This window comes from Peromyscus leucopus, chromosome 23 (assembly GCF_004664715.2).
Source record: "Peromyscus leucopus breed LL Stock chromosome 23, UCI_PerLeu_2.1, whole genome shotgun sequence".
Classification (NCBI taxonomy): Eukaryota; Metazoa; Chordata; class Mammalia; order Rodentia; family Cricetidae; genus Peromyscus; species Peromyscus leucopus.
The window spans coordinates 8,468,226-8,490,208 of NC_051082.1; the positions used below are offsets into that span (position 1 = coordinate 8,468,226).

Genomic DNA, 21,983 nt, shown 5'->3' on the forward strand with positions numbered 1-21,983 from the left:
TTCCGCACCACGGCCCCCGCCCCGGTGTGTCCCCCACCCCACCCCGCTTCCCTTTCAGCTCCGCGTCAGTCCCCCTCCACCCCGCCCAGAACCCCCGGCCCCCAGCCCACCCGCCGCCGCCGCGTTCCTTTCATGCCTGCGTCCCCTCCCGGCTTCACGTCCCCACAGCCTGGTGTTCCCCCCCGGCCCGCGTCCCTCAGCTTTCTTGTTCCCAAAGGCCGATCGATGTCCCTTCAGTCTTAGGGTTCTCCACCCTCACATCCCCGGGCTCCGTGTCCCCCCAGCTCAGCGTTCCCCCGGCCCCGCGACCCCCAGCTCAGCGTTCCCCAGCCCCGCGACCCCCAGCTCAGCGTTCCCCCACAACCCAGTGTTCCTTTGGCCCCATGTTCCCTCCAGCTCAGCGTTCCCCCAGCCCCGTGTATCCCCAACTCAGCGTCCCCCCAGCCCCGTGTACTCCCAACTCAGCGTTCCCCCGGCCCCGTGTACCCCCAGCTCAGCGTTCCCCCCCCGCGAGTCCAGTGTTCCCCCAGCCCCACGTTCCCCCCCCCCCCGGCCCGCGTCCTTTCATCTCATCGTTCCCCGGCCCCGCGTCCTTTCATCTCATCGTTCCCCCAGCTCCACGTCCCCCCGCGTTCCCCCCTGGCCCCGCATTCCGGGCCCCGCATTCCCCGACCCACCCGACGCCCCCGCAGCCTTGGCGTCCGTTCCCCTGCGCGCTCCCGACCCGGCCCCGCCCCCGCCGGCCGCCATGTGACGGGAAGCAGCTGATGGCCTCTGCGGGCAGCGGCGGCGGCGGCGGCGGCGGCGGCGGCGGGGCGGGCGCGGAATGAAGGCCCGCGGCCCTGGGGGCTGAGGCGCCCGCCGCCGCCTGGCGCGGGCCGCGCGTCCTCATGGAGGCCGGAGGTGAGTGCGGCGGGCCGGGGACCGCGGCGGGAGCGCAGCTTTGTTTCACTTTCGCTGTCAGCGGCGCCCGCCGTCCTCCAGCGGCCGCGGGGACCGGGGAGGGCGGCCGGCCGAGCTCGGCGCCCCGCCGCCTTGGCCGAGCTCACGCAGAGGACGCCGGGCCGGGGTCGCCTGCGCCGTGGCCGGCCGCCCGGCCTCCCCGCCCGCCGCGGCTAGCCGGGAGGGTGGGTGCCTGGGAACGGGGTGGGGCCCGGGGCGCTGCCCCGCGGTGACACGTAGGACCCGACACCCCGGTGGGTGAGGTCCCGTCCTGGCTCTGCCCTTGCCCACAGCTGTCACCATGAGAGCTGGAAGAGAGAGAGCATGGGATGAACTTCCTGCGCCGAGTGGACGCAGGAAGGCTAGACCTGCATCCCCCCGGGGCTTCTCCCTAAAGGGCCCTTGGTCCTGCGGTGTGCCCACAGCATAGTGGCATGGATTTGGGGTGAGGTGCTGTTGCCAGACTCGGGTGTCCCCAAATACCCGAGCTGAAAGGAAATTTTCGTAGGGCAATCCCAGGAGGCGAGGCCTAGGGCTCAGACTTGGCTCCAGTGAAGTTCAGGCTTCACCTAGGTCGGAAGGACTCGGATGCGCTGCAGGGCTTGCAGGGCTGGGTGGGATGTTTGAAAGACGGGTATTCCCTGGGGTGGTGTCCCCTTTGCATTTAGGAAATGACATTTCTTTGTTTGCAGTAGCCGGGCTTTCAGGGATAGGTGTCGCCGGGTTTCTATCTAGATAAAAGCCTTTGAGGATCTTCCCCATAGAATTCTGTTTAAATGGCCTCTACTGTTTTCTTCTGTGAATCTTTTTATAGCTTCCGCTCTCCTTCCCATGGATGCCTTATAGTCAAATCTCAAAGCAATCTGTGACCAGACTCCCCGTTCTTAACAGGACTCTGTACCAGTGCAAAATTTCCCCTAGTGATTGACAGCTGGGTTGTAGGGGTGTTGGCTGTTGAGAGCAGCCAAGCTACGGTTAAAAAGGCCAGACACTAGGCCAGAGTTTTAAGAGCCTCTCTTCAAACCGAATAAAGGCTATTGTAAAGGGATTCCAATAGAAAACAGTAGAACAGTGGTTAGAATTAATTTATTAACTCAACAAATGTTTGCTGAGTATCTACCATGTGCCAGGTGCCCTCTAGTTCATCGCTAGCCCATAGAAATATAACAGCAATATGTAATTTAAATGTAGTAGAAACATTTTAAAGAGAAACAATTGCAGGAGGTGGTGGCACTTGAATCCCAGCTCTTGGGAAGCAGAGGCGGGCAGGTCTCTGAATTTGAGGCCAACTTTGTCTACAGAGCGAGTTCCGGGACAGCCAAGGCTACAACAGAGAAACCCTGTCTCAAAAAAAAAAAGAAAAGAAAAGAAAAAGAAAGAAAGAAAGGGAACAGTTGAAATTAAAAAGCTATCTCTTTCAGGCTAACATCTAAAATATTTCATACTTATTCATTTATGTGGTCAAACAAAAGTTACAGGAATGTTTTGGAGTCTTAAAAATTTTTAGGTGTGGGTGTTTTAACTGCCTGTATGTCTGCGCCACGTGGTGCCTGCAGTGCCTGAGAGGGCCAGAAGAGGGCGTCATATCCTCTGTACTAAGTTACAGATAATTGGGAGCCGCTAGGTGGTGCTGGGATCTGGGATCGGAACAGCAAAACAGCACACGCCCTTAACACCTGAGCCATCGCTACCACTAAGTTTTTACAGTCTGGTGTGTGGTTTATTCTTTTTAAAAAACTACTGTGAGATTTATTCGTTTTATATTTTATGTATACGAGTGTTTTGCCTGCATGTATGTCTGTGTACCATGCATGTGCCTGGTGCCTGCAGAGGCCAGAAGAGAGAATCAGGTCCCCCTGGCATAGGAGTTACAGACAATTGTGAGTCACCATGTGGGTGCTGGAGATTGAAACAAGGTCCTCTGCTAGAGTCACAGTGTCCTTAACCGCCGGGCCATCTCTCCAGCTCCGTTCTTAACAGCCCTGCCACACTTCACTGGTCAGTAACCGCTTGTGACTAGTGACACTTGGCAGATAGGTAAGGGGGCTTGAGGAGAGGTAGGCCACAATTGCTACACAGAAAATCCTAGTGTATAGAAAGCTAAATGACTAACCCTAAAGGAAAGTGATCTAGTCACCTCGGTGAGTCAGGAATGTCACCAAGAAGGTGATGTGGACACAGAGCCGCTAGTCAAGACTATCCACGCTGATGGAACAGCCTAGTGATGCAAAGATCTCAAGGCAGGAAGGCTCACAAAGCTTGCTGCCCGCCGGGGTCCTGTCTCCACCTCTGGTAAAGCAAGCCTCCTTGTTCAAGGAGCTCATGAGACATGTCTTCGAATTCTGCCTGACTGTCTAGACATAGCCCTTGTTTAGTTGGAAAGCCTGGAAGTGGGTGGGGGGTAGGGAAATTCTGGCCAAAGGTTGCAGAACTTTGGTTCCCTAAGATGGTGACTACAGTTAATAACCCTGTTATATACTTGGAAATTGCTGATGGGTTTTCCGAGTCCTCGATGAAAAAAATGCTAAGAATGTGAAGGAGTGCATATGCTCATTAGCTTAACTGACTCCCCTCCCCCACTACCTGAGTGTCAGTGTATCACGTGGTATCCAGTAAGTAAGCATTGCATATCAATTGGACAAAACCCTTATCCAACCAAAGAAGGCCATGCAGGTATATCTCAGATGAAGCTGGATCTTTGCAGTCTGTTTCATTTGTTTTGAAGTTCTGCACTAATTATGGTTTTGTTTTCCAGTAGCCAAGTTTAGTTTGGGCCCAGACTCCAGGAGACAGCTACTGGTTTCTTCTTTTAGATTCTAGATTCCTGACCTGAAATAGCAAGAGTTGAAACCCCCAAATCCCAGAAATAGAGTATGCATTCTGGGTAGGGCTAGGGTTTAAGAAGAATTTCAAGTGAACGATGGCATAAGCATCTTGCTAGTCTAAGGGGCTTCATTTCCTCTATTTTGAAAGTGGCATTACATATCTCTTTTTGTCACCAAGTGTCTCCTGGTAGCCTGACTGCTGGCATACAAGGTTTGCTGCTGTAAGCAGACCTCCTAGTGTTAAGGTGAGGGGTAATGATCTCAGCAGTGATGAGGAGTGGTCAAGGCACTGGGTTGAGGGTCAGAGGGAGCTGGCCTTTGAGCCAGACACAGTGTAGATGAGGTGCAGCCATGGAGAGACATTCCTGTGGAGGGAAGAGTTGCAGCAAAGTCCTGAGGTTGGGACTGAGCCTAGTTAGATGGGGGAGGCAGGAAGAGGAGAGGTTCAAGTCCAGGTGTGAAATGAAGGCAGGGAGGGGAGGGTGACCTGTAACAGGGAGGGGAGGGTGGTGTGTTTGCTTTGACTCTAAGGGTAAGTGACTACATACAGGGTACGGAGAGTGGATGATTGGGAGCTAGAGCAGAACCCAGAGAGCAGGTAGAAGACTGGATGCCAGGCAACAGGCGATGCCCCAGAGAGTCAAGGAGTCGCCATAGCAGTGGGAAGGAAGGTGTCGTGAGGCTTTTGGAGACAGGCTTGTTTGAACTTGACAGTGAACTTGGGTTGGGCAGTAAAAGAAATCAAGGCTGGCCCTTTTACGATGTGTGGTGGCCATCCTAACAGAAGGGTGGATGGTGTATGGATACGGGAGGAGTTGAGTCGAGAGTAAATAGTTCAGGGTGGCTGCAGTCTTCACGCTGTTGAACTGAGGGCAGAATGGGTCCATTTCTCCAGCTAATGCTCATGCAGACAGGTCGCATACACCAGTGGATTCCAGATACAAACACACACATCTTTCTAGGAGGAAGGATCTGAGTCAACGTATAGCAGCTTAGACCCAATGTATTCAAACCTCTATCTCCACATAGAACCTCAAGCAGCGAATGTTCACTTTATAAAGCCAAGATACAATGCATTAAAATTCTGTTTGAAGGCTGAATTTTCAGCAACATCCATATTTTACAAAACAAGATACATCTGCAGGGCCAGAGAGATAGAAGGCTCGGTGGGGTTTTAAAAGCAATTGCCACAAAAATCAGTTTAAGCCCTCAAAGCCATGGTGGAAGGAGAGAACTGACTCTGAGAATCGTTGTCGGACCTCCAACACACACCCTATGGCATTCATGTGTGTGCCACACATACACAACCATAAAAATTCCTCAAGAGATACATCTATGTATTTTCCTATGGTACACATAGCAGGAAATGCTTGTTTTGTATGTGAACCATTGCCTTCTCTTTCACTGATACCACGCTAACCATTGATTGCATTAGCACTGTGTGTCACCAAGGAAAGCGGCTGCCCTCTAACTAGGAAAGTCCCCCTTGTAAGATATATGCCAACTTTTTTGAGGCCCAAATGGAAGAAAACACATAAAAGCAGGTTTTGAAATATATGAAATACAGCTTGTTTGAATTAGTTTCTATGGAGTCTGGAGAGGTAGCTCAGTGGTTATGAGGTGGGCAGTGGTTCAGCACACCTTCAATCCCAATACTCAGGAGGCAGAGGCAGGCAGATCTCTGAGTTTGAGGACAGCCTGGTGTACAGAGCGAATTCCAGGACAGCCAGAGCTACACAGAGAAACCCTGTCTCGAAAAACAAAAACCAACCAACCAAAATTAAAAAACAACAAAAAACACTGGCTGCTTTCTTAGAGGATCTGGGTTCGATTCCCAGCACCCACATGGTGGCTTACAACTATCTGTAACTCCAGTTCCAGGGGATCCAACTCCCTTTTCTGACCTTTGTGGGCACTGCATGCATATGGCACCTACTTACATACAGGCAAAACACGCATACACATTAGTAACTTATAAGAATAAAGTTATAGGGCTGGAGAGATTGCTCAGTGGTTAAGAGCACTGGCTACTCATCCAGAGGACCCAGGTTCAATTCCCAGCACCCATATAACTGTCTGTAACCCTAGTTCCAGGGGATCTGGCACCCTCACACAGACATACATACAGGCAAAATACCAATGCACATAAAAAATTTTTTAAAAAAACTTAAAAAAAGAATTAAGTTATTATCTATCTACCAGCATCCACAGAAGCATCAACTCCTAGAACTGCTGGAGTGGGAGGAGCACAGAGGTAGTCATGGTGTTGAAACCTCCCTCTCCAGGCCTCTCTGACTTACAAGTCAGCTGTGGGGTTTCTTCACTGGACTCGAGAACTACAGGGGAGTCGTGGTTGGGTTGACAAACACTGCTCTCTCTGAGGAGATGTGAGGAGCTCTGCAGAGGGGCTGCAGTCGTGGCGTTGGTGTGGAAACTGCTCAGGTGCTGGTCCACAAGAGAATGAAAGAGATGTGAGAGTAGGAAGTTGGGTTGCTGCTGCCAGAAGACCCAGGTGTGGTTCTTCGAGGCAGAAAATGAACAGGATGTGAATGGGAAGGGGGCTTGTACCCTGCAGGGCAAGGAACCACATAGAGGACATGGCCTGGGGGTGGGGAGCTTAGTGTAGGGGTGTGGGGCAGACCTAGGGGCAGACCTGGGAACCATGGAATATATTGGATGTGTGTTTTCAGCTCTGGAGGGCCCCTGGGAGCACCTGAGCAGGTTAAAGAAGGACTCAGGACATGGGAGAAATAGGAAGTGGAGCCAGTAAGTCTGCCCTAAAAGGAGGCGAGGAGGGTGCTGGGAGTGGGAAGGAACCCTTGAGTTGAAGGTGCCAGGTTCCTTTCAAGGGGGACCTTAAAGGCATTCATTGGCTGGAGTCCAGACAGCGCCTCTCACTTTCTTCCTGCTTAGGATGCCTCATTCACCAGGTCCACCACACCAGGGTTACTCTGAGTCATGCCGTGGGGAGGGTTGCCACTGAGTAACCACAGTGGAATGTAGCCTGTGGCTACTGTTACTGCCCTAGGTCATTTGAACGACAACTCTCTCCCACCAAGTCTTGGGCAGACAGCAGCTTCCCCAGTCTGGTGGTGAGACTGAAGTATGACGTCTCCTTCCCCAGAGGAACCGCTGCTGCTGGCCGAACTCAAGCCCGGGCGTCCCCATCAGTTTGACTGGAAGTCCAGCTGTGAGACCTGGAGTGTGGCCTTCTCTCCAGATGGTTCCTGGTTCGCCTGGTCTCAAGGACACTGTGTGGTCAAGCTGGTCCCCTGGCCATTGGAAGAGCAGCTGTAAGTCCTCTTTGTACCCTGGGGAGTGAGGGAGGTCCATGATGGGCCATTGGGTGCTTTTTCCAGGTTGCTCCCTGCTCTTTGGGGTCCTTTTCGAAAATAGGTAAGAAAAGGACTAAACAGTTGAGGACTTGATCGCGGGGTCCCAAAGCCCCCCATTCTGTACGTAGAGAAGCCAGGTCTGTAGAGTGTGTTGGCCTCATACTGACTTTTTTTTGCCAATTTTATTGAGACAGAGGCGACACCCATTCAGTTTGTCCATTTAAAGTCCTCTTTGTACCCTGGGGAGTGAGGGAGGTCCCCAGGGTACAAAGTGCTAGCTGTTCTCTGTGATGTGCTCTTGTAACCGAAGTCCTCGGGAGATGGAGGCAAGAGACCCCAGGGGAAGGAGAGCTTGCACTGGGTGATGAGACGGTCTCAAGAGAAAAACTAAAAATAGCCGGGCGCTGGTGGTGCACGCCTTTAATCCCAGCACTCCACCTGCCTGGCAGAGGCAGGCGGATCTCTGTGAGTTCGAGGCCAGCCTGGGCTACAGAGTGAGTTCTAGGACAGGCTCCAAAGCTACAGAGAAACCCTGCCTAGATAAACCAAAAAAAGAAAAACTAGAACTAGAGCGTCCAGTGCAGCATCGTTTAGTATTTGCACTGAGTTGCGTACCCATCACCAAAATCAATTCCAGAGCATTATCACTCCCTCAGAAAGACACCTCTTTAGCCTTCTCTGGCTTTGGCCTGGCAACCACTGTCTTCTCTCCCACTGTGGACTCACCTGGCATGGATGCTTGTTCCTGGATCTTCTGCATGTGTCTGTTAACCCAGGCTTCGTCCGCGTTGTGTGTGACGCAATGCTTCACTTCCGTTTCCTGCCCAGTGACGTGGTCTAGTGTGAGGTGACTGGTGGGCGTTAGGTTTGGGCTTCCCTCGTCGACTGTGGTGAACCGCCTTGCTCTTCGTGTTTCTGGACACATCTGCATGGGTGTGTGCGTCCAGTGTGGGACTGAGGGTGGCCGGCTGTTTTTCTGAAGTGGGGGTGCAGTTTTACATTGACTCGGCAGTGTCTTCAGGTTTGCAATGCTCTACATCGTTGGGACACTTGCCCCTTGTCTGTCTTAGCCTGGTACTCCTGCTGTGAGGCGGAGTCTGATTTGTATTTCCTTCCTGGCTCCGTCCTTGAGCCTTTTCCCTGTGCTGATGGATCTCTGAGTCCTGCCTTCTGAGAACCACCTCCTCAGCTCTGGCCATTTCTAACTGGGTCTTTGTTTCCTTTTGTTTGTTTGTTCCTTTGTTTTCTAACCTCGTTGATAGTTTCTGTCGCAAAGGTTAGACAGGTTGGGACAGACAGGTTCCAGAGTCTGACTGCTGTGAGCTCCCGGTTGACGTATCTCCCATCTGTCCGAGGGTAGTTGCATGTCTGCATTTCTTTATTCAACCAGTATGTATGTATTTATTGCAAGTCTTCTTCACTTGGCACTGAGCTAGGGGTGGAGAACTCTAAGTACATCAGAGTTTGTTCTGGGGGCTCCAGGCGTCTCTCCTAAGTAATGGGCGAGATTTAAGCTTGAAGCGTGGGAACCATGTTGCCTTGCTAATGGTAATGCCACCAAGGGTCCTGGTTGTCCTAGGCTGCACTGCTGGGGAGGAAGGTGGAACTTACACAGTCCCCACTTCCTGGAACCTAATTCCCAAGAATCCTTGGAATGTCCAGGCTGGAGGCTGCTGCAGTGACTGGTCGCCCTGAATGATCTCTGCCTAACAGACACCTGTGAGTTCGAGGCCAGCCAGGGCTACAGAGTGAGTCCAGGACAGGCTCCAAAGCTACAGAGAAACCCTGTCTAGATAAACCAAAAAAAGAAAGAAAAAAGAGAAACTAGAGCTAGAGTGTCCAGTGCAGCGGCGTTGGGTATGCGCGCAGAGTCATCTTCTGTAGTAGGAAGGGGAGGTCAAAGTCATTCACTGCTCAAATGTGCTGTTTTCTAAGTAGACCGCAAGAGACTCTTCCTGTCTGGAGCGGAGTCTAGGGACAGCTGTCGTCTCAAAGTCCTTGAGGTTTGCTCTGTGTTGGTACCTCCAGAGCACTTCCCTGGGTTCACACGTCATTGTAGGGAATGCGCCCACCCTCCTGTGATAGCGAAGAAAACCCCAAGAGGTGGCCAGTGTCTGCCTTTCCCTGTGCTTTACCAGAGCAAGAACAATATTTACTTATGTCAAGTGAGACATTCCTCGTTTGGGGAGAAATCACAGACTTTGAAGAATGAGAATCCGGCGCAGTGCAAGCTGATGGCTTCTTTTTAAAAGCAGCCAGGCATGGCAGCGCGCCTGTCCTTACAGCTGTTTGTGAGGCTGAGGCAGGAAAGCAGCCGGAGCAACTTAGCAAGTCTCAGAAATAGGATGCAGCTCAGCATAGGGGCTTCTTCCTGAATGTGTGAGACTCTGGGTCCCATCCCTACCAAAAACAATGCAAACAGCAAAACAAAGCACACCACCGTGATGCAGGAGTGGGCACCACGTGCAATCGTGGTATGCAGTAGGCATATGCAGCAGAACAGTATGTGTGACAGACCCATGTGACTTTGTTAGAAGGAAATCCACAGCCATTGGTGGTGACCGTTTACTGTGGTCAAAGTGTGCTTGGACAGTGAGTCGTTTTGTCCTCGCTGGACCTTGGACCAGGCCTTTGTATAGGTGTTCCTACCATGGAGCTATGTCCCCAGTCTGAGTAATAGTCATGATTGATTTCATTCCTGGATCTCCATTGTTTCTTATGTTTTATAAGTTATAATAATTGTTACTGGCAGGATTTATATCCTTGTTAGGGGGTACTTGACCTTTGTCTACTGTCTACTTACTTTTTAAAAATTGTTTGTTTGTTTAATTTTATTTTTACTTTTTCATTCTTTATGGGCATTGGTGTTTTGCCATAGAACTGGAGATACAGACAGTCATGAGCTGCCATGTGGGTGCTGGGAATTGAACTCGGGTCCTCTGGAAGAGCATTCAGTGCTCTTAACCACTGAGCCACCTCTCCAGCCCCTTTGTCTACTTAGTTACTCATTTTTGGCAGAGCTAGTGGCCCAGCGTAGGACCTTGGCTGTCTGAGAATGGTATTCTGTAACTGAGCTACATCTCTAGCCCAGGACAGGCACTCTTTGGGTAGCCCTGGCTGTCCTGGAACTTGCTTTATAGACCTGGCAGGCCTTGAACTTCCAGAGATCCCAAGTGCTGGGATTTACACATTTTTCAAAAAATCCTGTTAGCCAGGCATAGTGAAACATGCCTTTAGTCCCAGCATTGGGTAGGCAGAGGTAAGTGGTCTACATAGTGACTTCCAGAACAGCCAGAGCTACATAATAGAGAGATCCTGTCTTTAAGAAAAAGAAAAAAAAATTATTAGAAAATGCTTTTGTTATTGAGTTACTACCTGGTGTCAACCGATAATCATATACACTACCTTCAAGAATAAAGCTTTTAGAAACTTTTTTGTTTGTTTGTTTGTTTTGTTTTTCGAGATAGGGTTTCTCTGTGTAGCTTTGGAGCCTGTCCTAGAACTCACTTTGTAGCCCAGGCTGGCCTCGAACTCACAGAGATCCACCTGCCTCCGCCTCCCAAGTGCTGGGATTAAAGGCATGTGCCACCACTGCCCGGCAGATTTTAGAAACTTTTTAAAAAGTTACACGTGTGTGTGCACATGTCTGCACACATACGGAAGTCAAGGACAACTTGCAGGCATCGGCTCTCACCTTCTGTGTGGGTCCCAGGCATCGAGCTTGGGCTGTCAGCTTGGCATCAAGTGCCTGCATCTGATGAGCTGTCCCACCTGCCCCCGACCTGAGAAACTGGAAGTCAGGAAGCCAGGTTCTGCTGGAGTCCCATCCCATTAGCACCCTCTCCTCACGTATGCCCTGCCACGCCTCCCCTTCCCACATGTCTGTCTCTCTGCTGCGGTTCAGCCGCTCACTTAGGCACCCAGAGCAGTTTTTGAGCACTGGGCTAGGATACCCTCACTGAACTTTTAATTCCAGCTCTACTCCGATCTTGTGACCCAGCAAGGTCAATTCCTCTAAAGCAGAATATTATAAAATGTATTATAAAATGTAAAACAAGTTAGAGGCAGCACATGACCTTTTCATATGTGAAGTCTAAAAAGAACAGAACTGATCGGAGGCAGGCGTACAGTGCTGGGTCGGAGTGGTGGGTGGCTAGATGTTGGCCAGGCTGCAGAGCCCCAGGGTGGGGTGAATTCTGTGGCTCCGATGTCCACTTGGAAGCTGTCCCAGGAGAAGTTCTTTGATGCTCTGCAGTAGCGAGTGTGAGAGGACTTTGAGGCGTTCGCCCTCTGGCTCTACACATTACACACATCCACACCAGCATGTTGTACGTGGTGAATAGGTACAGTTTTTGTCAACATACTGTGACTTTTTAAAAAGTGACCAAAGCATTGTTGAAAGCAAAAGCAGAAAGAGCCGCCCTGAGTGTTTTCTGCCAACCTCCAGTTTAGGCTGGAGAGCCTCCACTTTTCCAGATGAGCTTGATACAGTTTTTTTTTTTTTTTTTTTTTTTTTTTTTTTTTTTTTTGATTTTTCGAGACAGGGTTTCTCTGTGTAGCTTTGCGCCTTTCCTGGAACTCACTTGGTAGCCCAGGCTGGCCTCGAACTCACAGAGATCCGCCTGCCTCTGCCTCCCGAGTGCTGGGATTAAAGGCGTGTGCCACCACCGCCCGGCTTTGATACAGTTTTTTAACATACTGCACTACACAAGTGACAGAAATATGGGTTAATGGACCTTTTCAGAGCAGGTGAAAATAAAGCAATCCAGGCACATATGTTGTTAGGTATAGGATTTCTCAAGAAATAAGTCTGAGCTTGCTTGGGATCTGGGGTCCTCATCTGGTTTCCCCAACTGAGTGTACAGAAACTGTCAACATCACTCAGAAAAGAGGGGCTTACTGTCTGCTGGTCACATACACTTGGTGGAATAGTAAACGTCTGCTTTCAGACCAAATCCTAGAGCGTCTACTTAACCCGTGCCGTTGTGACGGCCGGTGTTGGGTCCAGTGGTGACAGACAGGACCTGTGTCTGGGGCCTGAGCTTCGCTTTCCTGGACTTGTTTCCCAGTGGAATGGGAAAGGTCAGGGCTGGGCTGAGCGATCCCGGGGCAGTGTCCTCTGGCAGCGCTGTGGTCGGCTGTTTTACTGATGGGTCCCAAGCTGGATGTGCTGCCGGGGAAGTAGGTGGAGGAGCCTCGTGGTTACCTGGAGTGCAGTGAGGGCAGACATGAGTGTCCACCACATGGGCTATAGTGGCAAAAGAGGGTTCACGTCCAGCCTTCTGGGGATTTCTCAGCTGGAGATGGGGGGGGGGCTGTTGAGCAGGAGAGCAGCAGATGGAGAGGATCCATGTTCTAATTCTGTCTGTCCTGCTTCTAAAACCTATGCTGTACATTGCACACTTTCTCAGGGGGAAAGTGCTTATTTCTCTCCAGGACCCAAACCCAAGAGAACTTCCTGAGCAAGCGTGGGGCTCCCTGGAGCCCGTGTGGTCTACTTATTCCACAAGGCAGGTCACCCCATTTCGGGGCTGTTGCAAGTCAGGTGGGCCAAAGCAATGAGGCCCGTGTCCCATGAATTCCAAACGGAATTGAAACCATACCAGACTTCACCAAACGCCAGACGTGGCTTCTAGGAATTGAGTCTTGGGATAGCATGTTGGTTGACGTGGTTCCAATTGTAGATTCACTCAGAAATGTCTACTTTGTCCAGCATCCCTAAAGGATTCGAAGCCAAAAGCCGAAGCAGCAAAAATGATTCAAAAGGACGAGGCAGCCTGAAGGAGAAGACACTGGACTGTGGTCAGATTGTGTGGGGGCTGGCCTTCAGCCCGTGGCCCTCTCCACCCAGCAGGAAACTCTGGGCACGCCACCATCCCCAGGTGCCAGATGTCTCTTGCCTGATCCTGGCCACGGGTCTCAACGATGGACAGATCAAGATTTGGGAGGTGCAGACAGGTAGGTCTTTCTGGTTAGTACCAGGTTCGGGACGGTGTGCTCGTGACATGTGGTCAGGCCCCACGGGCTCCATCAACCACCGTTGGCTGAGGAGTGGGCAGCAACTGACCCATCTGCCTCCACTTTACACTGACCAGGGCTTCTGCTCCCTCCAGGGCTCCTGCTTCTGAATCTTTCTGGCCACCAAGATGTCGTGAGAGATTTGAGCTTCACACCCAGTGGAAGTTTGATCTTGGTTTCTGCATCCCGGGATAAGACCCTTCGAATCTGGGACCTGAACAAACATGGTAGGGAGGTGCCTGAGCCACGTGGTCCATACTGCTCCCCTCGCTCACCAGTGCCGTTTTATTTAGAGTTGTTTCGTCTCCGTCTTCCCCAACAAGCCTTTCTAAGATGTTCTTTTAGTCACTCTGCGTCCCTTTAGTACTGAGCTAAAGATTTTTTTTTTTTTTTTTTTTTTTTTTTTGGTTTTTCGAGACAGGGTTTCTCTGTAGCTTTGGAGCCTGTCCTGGACTAGCTCTGTAGACCAGGCTGGCCTCGAACTCACAGAGATCCGCCTGCCTCTGCCTCCCGAGTGCTGGGATTAAAGGCGTGCACCACCCCAGCCCGGCCTAAAGATATTTTCATACCAAAAGTTCACTGGACATTTTCCTGAAGGGCAGGTTCTAGAAACCCCAGGACACCAACCCCTGAGAGTGTTTGTGCCTCTCATATGAAGTGCCATAGACTCTGCACAGAACCCACACATGTGCCCTACTCTACGCCATCTCTAGAGGACTCCTAATCCCCGATGTGGGGTACATGCTCTGAAGACAGTTGCTATCCTGTCTTGTGTAGGCAGCATTGACAATGAGATTCTATATTCAGTACAGACAGTCGTTCTGAAAACTCTAATTGATTATTGTCGTCCTTGGGTAGGGGGAGATAACACCTGCCACAGCCTGTATGTGGAGGTCAGAGGTCAGATTGCAGGAGTGAGTTGTCTATGTGGAGGTCAGAGGTCAGATTGCAGGAGTGAGTTGTCTCCTTCTATCCATCTGTGGGAAAAGGGTGGCAGTAAACTCCTCTTCCTCTGTCACCGTTCAGGGGTGAACACCAGAGCTGTATGAAATGCTGTCCTGTGCACAGCTTGCTCAAGCAGAATGCCATAGAAACTGACCACCTGCAGTGAGACCAGTACTCTAGGCTGAGGTCGTACTTCACAAAGACACCCTTTCTTTCAGGAAGCCCCCTAGATGGACTGCCCCCAGACCAGGGCCTCCGGGCCAGAGGAGGCATTATCCTCCAGGACTACTGGCAATGTCTAGAGAGTTAAAAATGGCCTCTAAAGAGACTGAGCATGGCATGCTGGTCAACAGCCTGGAATGCACAGGCTAGCTCAGAGGAGAGCGTTGCAGTCCCAAAGGTCAAAAACCTGGTCTGCATCTACATCCTTAGAGGCAACAGCACTTGGGAGTGTCCAGATAAGCTGTTCTGTGATCAAAGCACAGGCCCACGTTCAGAACATCAATATGCAGCAGTCCACGTACCCATGAACACACACGTGGGTTTGTGTAACTGACCATAGGTTCTGGGCTGGCAAGATGGCTCCGTGGTGAATGGATTTGCTGCCAAGCATGAACCCACATGGTAGAAAACATGGCGCTGGAGGCAACCCCAGAAGAGGCAAGGGACCCCACATGGAAGGGTCAGTACTAAGCTGTACTGGCTGTCCTGCTTCCCATTCTGGAGCATTCTCCTACCTTCTTGGAAATGAGAACGGTACCTCTAATCCCATCACTCTGGAGGCAGAGGCAGGGGATCTCTGTGAGATCCAGGCCAGCCTGGTCTACAGAGCGAGTTCTAGGACAGCCAGGGCTACACAGAGAAACCCTGTCTTGAAAAACAAAACAAAAGGAAAAAAGAAATGAGAATGATAATTAGTGCCTTAGCTTGGGCTTCTCAGTACGTACTAGACATCAGTTCTCAGCCTGCTTAATGTGCGAGGGACCCTTTAGTACAGTTCCTCGTGGTGTGGTGACCCCCAACCGGAACATTGTTTCATTGCTACTTTGTAACAGCGGTTTGGCTACTGTTATGAGTCATAATGTAAACAAGTGAAAAAAATGAGTGTTGGGGGTCCCTCAGTCCATAGCAGCTGGTAGCTAAACAGTGACAGAGGTGTTTGGCGTGTCCTCATCTACACCACCCACTCACTAAGAGAGCCCTGATGACTTCTGTCTGGGACTGGAGCTTGGAAAGGAGCAGTCTAAAATGGGCCTGCCAGTGAGGAGGAGGACTTCCGGAAGTCTGGGCCCCCTGGGTTAGGCACAAGCCCTGCAGCTAAGCTACCCACCAACCTCAGCCCTGCTCTACTCTTCTTTCTGAGACAGGGTCTCTCTATGTCGCCCTGACTGTCCTGGAACTCTGCATGGACCAGGCTGGTCTTGAACTTGTAGACCTGCCTGTCTCTGCCCTCTAAGTGCTAGAATTAAAGGCTTACACCACTATGCCCAGCTTGGCCACATTTTTCGTGCTATATGTCTAGAGCTTTCTCACCATGTGGCTTAGCCTAGGTGGGCCCTCGACTTGCTTGGAGATTGTGTTTTCTCCCCCCAAGTGCTGAGATTAGAGGTTTGAGTACACCTGGTGGGAAAGTTAGAGGGGTGCTCAGTAAATCCCTTGCTGGTGGGGAGAATGGACCAGGTGACAGTGACCGAGAGCGGGTGGGACAAAGTGGGTTGTTGGGAGTGCTTTTCTTGTTTGTTTTTAAAGCTTATTGGATTTGTATTTAATGTTTGGCCTATGGATGTATGCATACCACGCATGTGTCTGCCACTCACAGAGGTCAGGAGGTGTCAGATCCCTTGGAGCTGGACTTAAGGATGGTTGTGAGCTGCCATGTAGGTGCTGGGAACCAAGCCTGGGTCCTCTGCAAGCGCAACAAGTGCTCTGACCACTGAGCCACCTCTCCAGTCCCAAGTAGGACTCTTCCAAAGAGAAGAGGGACAAACTGTGTTACCAGGTGCCAGACATTGTCCTCCTAACCTGACTTGCCATAGTACATTCAGTCATGACAGCTAGGCTGCTAGAGAAGAAACCAGTTGAGTTTCACAAGTTGGTCATTTATAGCTACATGCACACGTGAACTTTGTAAATTCTTGTGTTTCTTGCTTTTTATGTCCCCATTGTTACCTCTCTTCCCTCTTCTATGTCTTCCACACTTCCCTCACAATTGGTAACCCAAGTCAAGAACCCCGGATATCAACGTCCATACTATGTCTGTACCTGTGAAGACACTCCTGAACACACACACACACACACACACACACACACACACACACACACACACACATACACGTTGGGTTTTGAGGTCATTTCACAAACAGTCTTATTCCTCATCTATTCTCCTGTATATTGCAATTTTCATTAAGCAATGCCCGACGTGGGAAAGTCTGTTTCTGTTCCTCCTGGACAGACGGACGGCCTAGGTGTACTGCCCATGGACTCTCTCCTTCTCATGTGAGCCGGCCTTGGGAAATCACAGCATCTGACCGTACTGTCATATGCGCACGGTGCGGTGGCACTCAGAACCAGGTTGGCTGATCTCAGAGTGCATGCCTCCAGTGACTGCACCCTTCTGTGCGTGCTTGAACAGGGATCCCTGGGGAACTGTGAGAGGCTCTCAAGCCTGGACAGGTGCTTGGTTCCTGAAAAGAGTGTCCTCTGTGCTGTGCACCTTTGTCCTGCTCGTCTGTAGATGAGAGGAAGCCGCAGGGCAGGAGAAGCTCCCTTGGCTTCTGGCTGCTGCGTTCACAGACAGCAGGTGTTTACTTTTTCCTTTGGTTTCTAAGTGTTTAAATTAATGCCAGGTCTTGTCACCGTTGTCCTGAACTAGAATGTGGGTTTGGGCTCTGGCTGAGAGCTGGCTGGTTGCACTGGGTCTCTTAGGTTCTGGGGGCTGATTCGTCCTGTTCTTCTCGGGCAGGTAAGCAGATCCAGGTGTTATCTGGCCACCTGCAGTGGGTTTACTGCTGCTCCATCTCCCCCGACTGCAGCATGCTGTGCTCTGCCGCTGGTGAGAAGTCGGTAAGCATCCAGTGTGTGAGTGTACACAGGATGTGTGTGCCCGAGCTAGTCCACAGTACATCTGCTGGTGCACAGTATGTATGTACCTGAGCAAGAGTGCATCTGCATGCGTGTGCCAGGGCCAGTCCATCTGTCAGTGTGTGAGTGTATGTACGCAGCATGTATATGCCCGAGCCCCACACAACTCTCTGGAGGCTGTCACTTGAACATGACCATGGAGAGGAGGATTTGGAAATGAGTGCTTCATCTCTGGGGGTGGTTCCTTTTCCAGAGTGGCCAAGCGCAGTATTTCCCGACTGTTTTCCTTTGGAGTCCATGATTTTAAAATCTACAGCCCACATCCAGACCCCAGTTTCCTCTGAATTGGAATCTCTCCAGTCTGACTTCATGCGATTAGGATTTGCAGTTCAGATCCTGACAGCAGCAGCCCTGGTCTGTTGCTTTGAAGGTGCTGGAGCCCAGGGGCAGTCTGGAGAGGTCGTTTCTATTCTGCTTGTGCGACTTCACTGACCTCAGATGTGATGTGATGGGACAGTTTAGAAGGGGTCACTGTTTGGCATAGCTCAGGAACTTGATCATATAAGGTTTGGAATGAGCAAAAATGAAGCATTTTCCTTTCCTTTTCTTTTGGAGACAGGGTCTTAGGTAACCCAGGCTGGGCTCAAACTCGTTACGTAGCTGAAGGTGACCCTGAACTGATCCTCCAACCTGCACCATCAGGCCCCTTTCATGCAGTGCTGGGATGGGACCCAGGGCTTAGTCAGGTTCTCTACTGAGCTACATCACTAGCCTCAAGAGTTATTAAGATAAAAATGAACAATGAAAACCCTGTTTTATGATTCTCAGCAAGGTTTAAAGTGATGAGCTAGGCCAGATGCAGTCATGGGCTGGATGTCCTGCATGTGCGGTTTTTCCACACAGGGTTTCTCTTCCTAGCTCTGGCTGTCTTGGAACTCACTTTGTAGACCAGGCTGGCTTTGAACTCCCAGAGATCCGCCTGCCTCTGCCTCCCAAGTGCTGGGATTAAAGGCCTGCGCCACCACTACCCAGCTTGCTAAGGTTCTTAAGCAAGGTAAATGTTAAATGTCTGGGAGGGGTGCTGCTGCTTGATCTGTGGGGCCTACTCCTCATATCCAATCCTATGCTTGGCTTCAGCTGGAACAAGCTACTGATGCAGAGGTCTCCTGCAGGCCTGCTACCCTGTCCTAAGCAGGGATCAGAAAGCCACGTGAATGTTGAGTAGGCAACCTTCTGTAGTCTAGCCTGGCCTTTGCTCTTCTGAAATGTATTGCACGTTTTACGTGCTTAAACCTGCATGATGGGTCCTAGGAGGACTACAGAAAAGGAGAAAGGTCTACCTCCCCTAGCTGAAGGGCAGGGTTGGGATCTCTGGTTGCTCTGGTGTCTGAGCACCTTGCTCCTGCCCCTCACCAGATCCTTTGGGTCCTGTTGCAGGTCTTTCTGTGGAGCATGAGGTCCTACACACTCATCCGGAAGCTCGAGGGCCACCAGAGCAGTGTTGTCTCCTGTGACTTCTCTCCTGACTCTGCCTTGCTCGTCACAGCTTCTTACGACACCAGCGTGATTATGTGGGACCCCTACACCGGCGAGAGGCTGAGGTCACTTCAGTAAGGACCTTGTGGGGTTAGACGCATTCCTTCCGAGTCTGGGACGGGGAGGGACCGCTTGCGTGGAAGAGCGCAGCTGGCCCAGTGCTTGGTGGTGGTGAGCTCTCAAGTCTCTTGGTTCAGAGTGTGAAACGCAGTGGCTATTTCCACCTGTTACCTGTAGTACCAGGTTCACAGTGACTCTGATCAGAACCGCCACCTCCAGTATGAATTTCCCTGTCCTCACAAGCTTGCTCTACTTTTTCCTTAGTTTCTGTTGTTTCCAAAGCAAATGATAGTAGTCCTATAATTATCACAGATCAGCCTAAAAAAGACTTTGCGCTTTCACTGTGGCACTAAAGTGGGGGCTGACCTACTTTGCATAAGGGAATTAGCACAAGTGTTGGTAACCCTTGTGACACCTGCAGGCACGTGGAGCTTTTGCTGGGCCTTGTTTTCCAGTCTGCAGATGCCGTGGTTTTACACTAGGAGCACAGGCCAGAGCATTCGGTGCACTGCCTGCAGGTGAGGATTCTGGGGGAGGGGGACCATCATTCCAGACCCGCTGCTTTTCCTTTGTAGTCACACCCAGCTGGAACCTGCCATGGACGACAGCGATGTCCACATGAGCTCGCTGCGGTCTGTGTGCTTCTCTCCTGAAGGCTTGTACCTCGCTACAGTGGCAGATGACAGGTACGGAGGGGATGCACGCGACCCTTAGAGCTGGTCCTTGCAATAGCAGGCATTTCCTTGCTGGCCTGCAGCTCAGCGCGCATGCATGTGACTTCTCTCCCCATGCAGGCTCCTCAGGATCTGGGCTCTGGAACTGAAGGCTCCGGTTGCCTTTGCTCCTATGACCAATGGTCTCTGCTGCACATTCTTCCCACACGGTGGAGTTATAGCCACAGGGTATGTATCTGTGCTGAACAGATGGGCAGCAATGTCTCCTGCCTATACCATGAAATTTTAAGGGAAGAAAGTATCTAGAATAGTCTTGCCTAAGAAAATCTAAGGTTACATAAATTAAAATAGTCTATCCTGCCATTGTGTCTATTGTAGATGTTAGTAACTGACCTAAAAGCTGCAAAAGACTTGTTTATGGTTCACAGTACCCTGAACGGTTAATTCCACAAGGAGGCCCAAGATAAGGTGATGTGGAATTTATATGGGAAATCACGGCCGAGGCTACCTTACAGGTGACATCTTGAAGTGGTAGTGGCACTGTCTGTTATGTGTGAGCCCAGGGCCTTCTCTTGCTAGGCAAGCACTCGACTGTATCTCCAGCCCCTTTCCTTTTGAGTATGTAGGGGCTATGCTGAAGAGACGGCTCTTGCCATCAAAGGCTTTGGTGGTGGTTGTTTCCAGACAGTCTTGCTGTATTGCCCAGGGCAGCCTGGAGACCTAGGTTCGGGCTCTTGTCCTGCTTTAATCTTACATAGCAGTTGGGACTGTAGGCATGGGTCACCTCCTGGGTTCTAATAATCCTGTTGGTCATTATTTAGCAGTTTACAGCCCTCCCTGTCAGGAGTGCACTTCCGCTTCTGCAGTCTCCTGTTTCTGGTCAGACCAGAACCACCACTGTCCATGGTAAGAAAACAACTCTCTGGGGCCTGCTAAGGACTGGTTTCTCTTGTTTCAGGACGAGAGATGGCCATGTCCAGTTCTGGACGGCTCCCCGCGTCCTGTCTTCACTGAAACATTTATGCAGGAAAGCTCTGCGAAGTTTCCTGACAACATACCAAGTCCTAGCACTGCCAATCCCCAAGAAGATGAAAGAGTTCCTCACGTACAGGACTTTCTAGTCACACCAGCCATCCTGACTCCTGTCGCAGCCGCAATGCAAGGGACTGGCTAGGATGGAGCCAGCAGATCACACTGGACCCGCTGTGGACCTTTCTCCCCATTGGCATGTGCAAGGAGGTCTGAGTGACCCCACTTCCGTGGTGCCAGCCTTACCTCGTCCTCGTCCTCTGTGAGCAGCCTTTGTCTATCTAGTTGTCTTGAAGCCGAGTGCAGTTAGGGGGTTTGGGGAGTAAAAGCAAGCAGGCTCCAGAGCCTGTCTGGTGGTGGCCGAGTCCACACTCCCTTCACTGGGAAGTGCCCGCCATGTAGCACAGTACCTGCTGCCTGTTTCTGGTCTGTGGCTGCATGGTTTGAAATTCCTCTGCTCCGGTCAGAGAACGTTTGGGTTTGGCACATCTTTCTGGCCAAGACGTTCCCATGGAGCTGCCTGGTTGTTGCTCAGCTGCAGGTGGACGGGGCGTGCTCCTCACCAATACACTAGTACTGGCTTGTTTCTCTTTAAACAGTGGTGTGCATGTGTAGGGAATGACAAACAAGTACATCAGCTCATAGGAGGAGGTGCTCCTCAACTGCATGATGGTCAGATGGCCATTTATCAGCATATTTATTTGTGTTTTCTCAGCAGATATTAAGGTACAACTGTGTGTTCTCAGTGGTCTCTAAAAACCCAGAGTTCTGAAGTGGCCCAGTTGTGAAGCCAATGTCTTAGTTGTGTGGAGTCATGTTGTCACTGGCTCACGCTGTCATGTGCGTGTTTGTCTCTGCTGCTTGACCTCATGGGATTCCCCCAGTTCCAACTGCCCCGAACAGACAGCCCCTTCCAAGCACCGCTCTTCACCAGCGGCAGCCGCTACCTACTCAAGAGCCTCACTCACACAAAATCTGCCTTAGGAAAGTTAATATATTTTAAATTATTTTAAAAGAAACTCAACACCTTATTCTTTGGCTTTTCTTAATTGATGCTTTATGGAGGCAGTGTTAACATTGTACAGTGTGTACATAGAGGAGTTTCCTCTATTATTTGAAGAAAAACATTGCAAAATGAGGCTTTCATTGAAGGGAGAAAAGAGAAAGAAAAAAAAAGCTTGTCTTTGTTCCTTTTTTTTCCACTACAAAAACGAAAAATCTTTTTAAAACAAGAACAAAGTGGGGACACTAGTGGGCATCTGAACCACGTGGTGGAGATACTGCCTCCAGCACTGGCCACTTGGCTGCAGCTTCAAACTCCACTGGGAAACTTGGGGACCACGCTCTCCATTGACAAGAAACCATTTCTCCCTTACACAGCACATGCTTAACTTCAAGGTCCAGCGTGCTGAAAATGTCTCCACCTCAGATGCATCTTACACAGCTAATGTGGTGAGCAGCAGGGTGGTCATGGCCCACCGGGTGCTCTCCAGTGCTGGTAACCATGCACAGCCCCTCGTCTAGACCACGGGAAGCCT

At 50.9% G+C, this 21,983-nt stretch overlaps 1 protein-coding gene across 2 annotated transcripts; it reads left to right on the plus strand.

Moving 5' to 3' along the window:
* Positions 1–760: 760 nt before the first annotated feature.
* Positions 761–21,600, plus strand: Wsb2 (WD repeat and SOCS box containing 2). Of its 2 annotated transcripts, XM_028878821.2 has the most exons (9): positions 761–903; positions 6,892–7,060; positions 12,816–13,060; positions 13,216–13,347; positions 17,028–17,128; positions 18,584–18,756; positions 19,318–19,428; positions 19,537–19,644; positions 20,375–21,600. In XM_028878821.2, exons 1-9 carry the CDS (start codon positions 891–893, stop codon positions 20,535–20,537), a joined length of 1,215 nt encoding a protein of 404 aa, XP_028734654.1. In that variant the 5' UTR covers positions 761–890; the 3' UTR covers positions 20,538–21,600. The 2 variants fall into 2 exon arrangements, with proteins under 2 accessions (XP_028734654.1, XP_028734653.1); XM_028878820.2 differs by lacking the exon at positions 761–903 and having other exon boundaries at positions 6,858–7,060.
* Positions 21,601–21,983: the final 383 nt, after the last annotated feature.

Coding starts and splice junctions, on each gene's coding strand:
- Wsb2 (XM_028878820.2), top strand. CDS start 6,873: ATGACGTCTCCTTCCCCAGAGGAACCGCTGCTGCTGGCCGAACTCAAG. Junction 13,348..17,027: donor CTGGGACCTGAACAAACATG/GTAGGGAGGTGC, acceptor CTTCTCGGGCAG/GTAAGCAGATCCAGGTGTTA. Junction 17,129..18,583: donor CTGCCGCTGGTGAGAAGTCG/GTAAGCATCCAG, acceptor GTCCTGTTGCAG/GTCTTTCTGTGGAGCATGAG.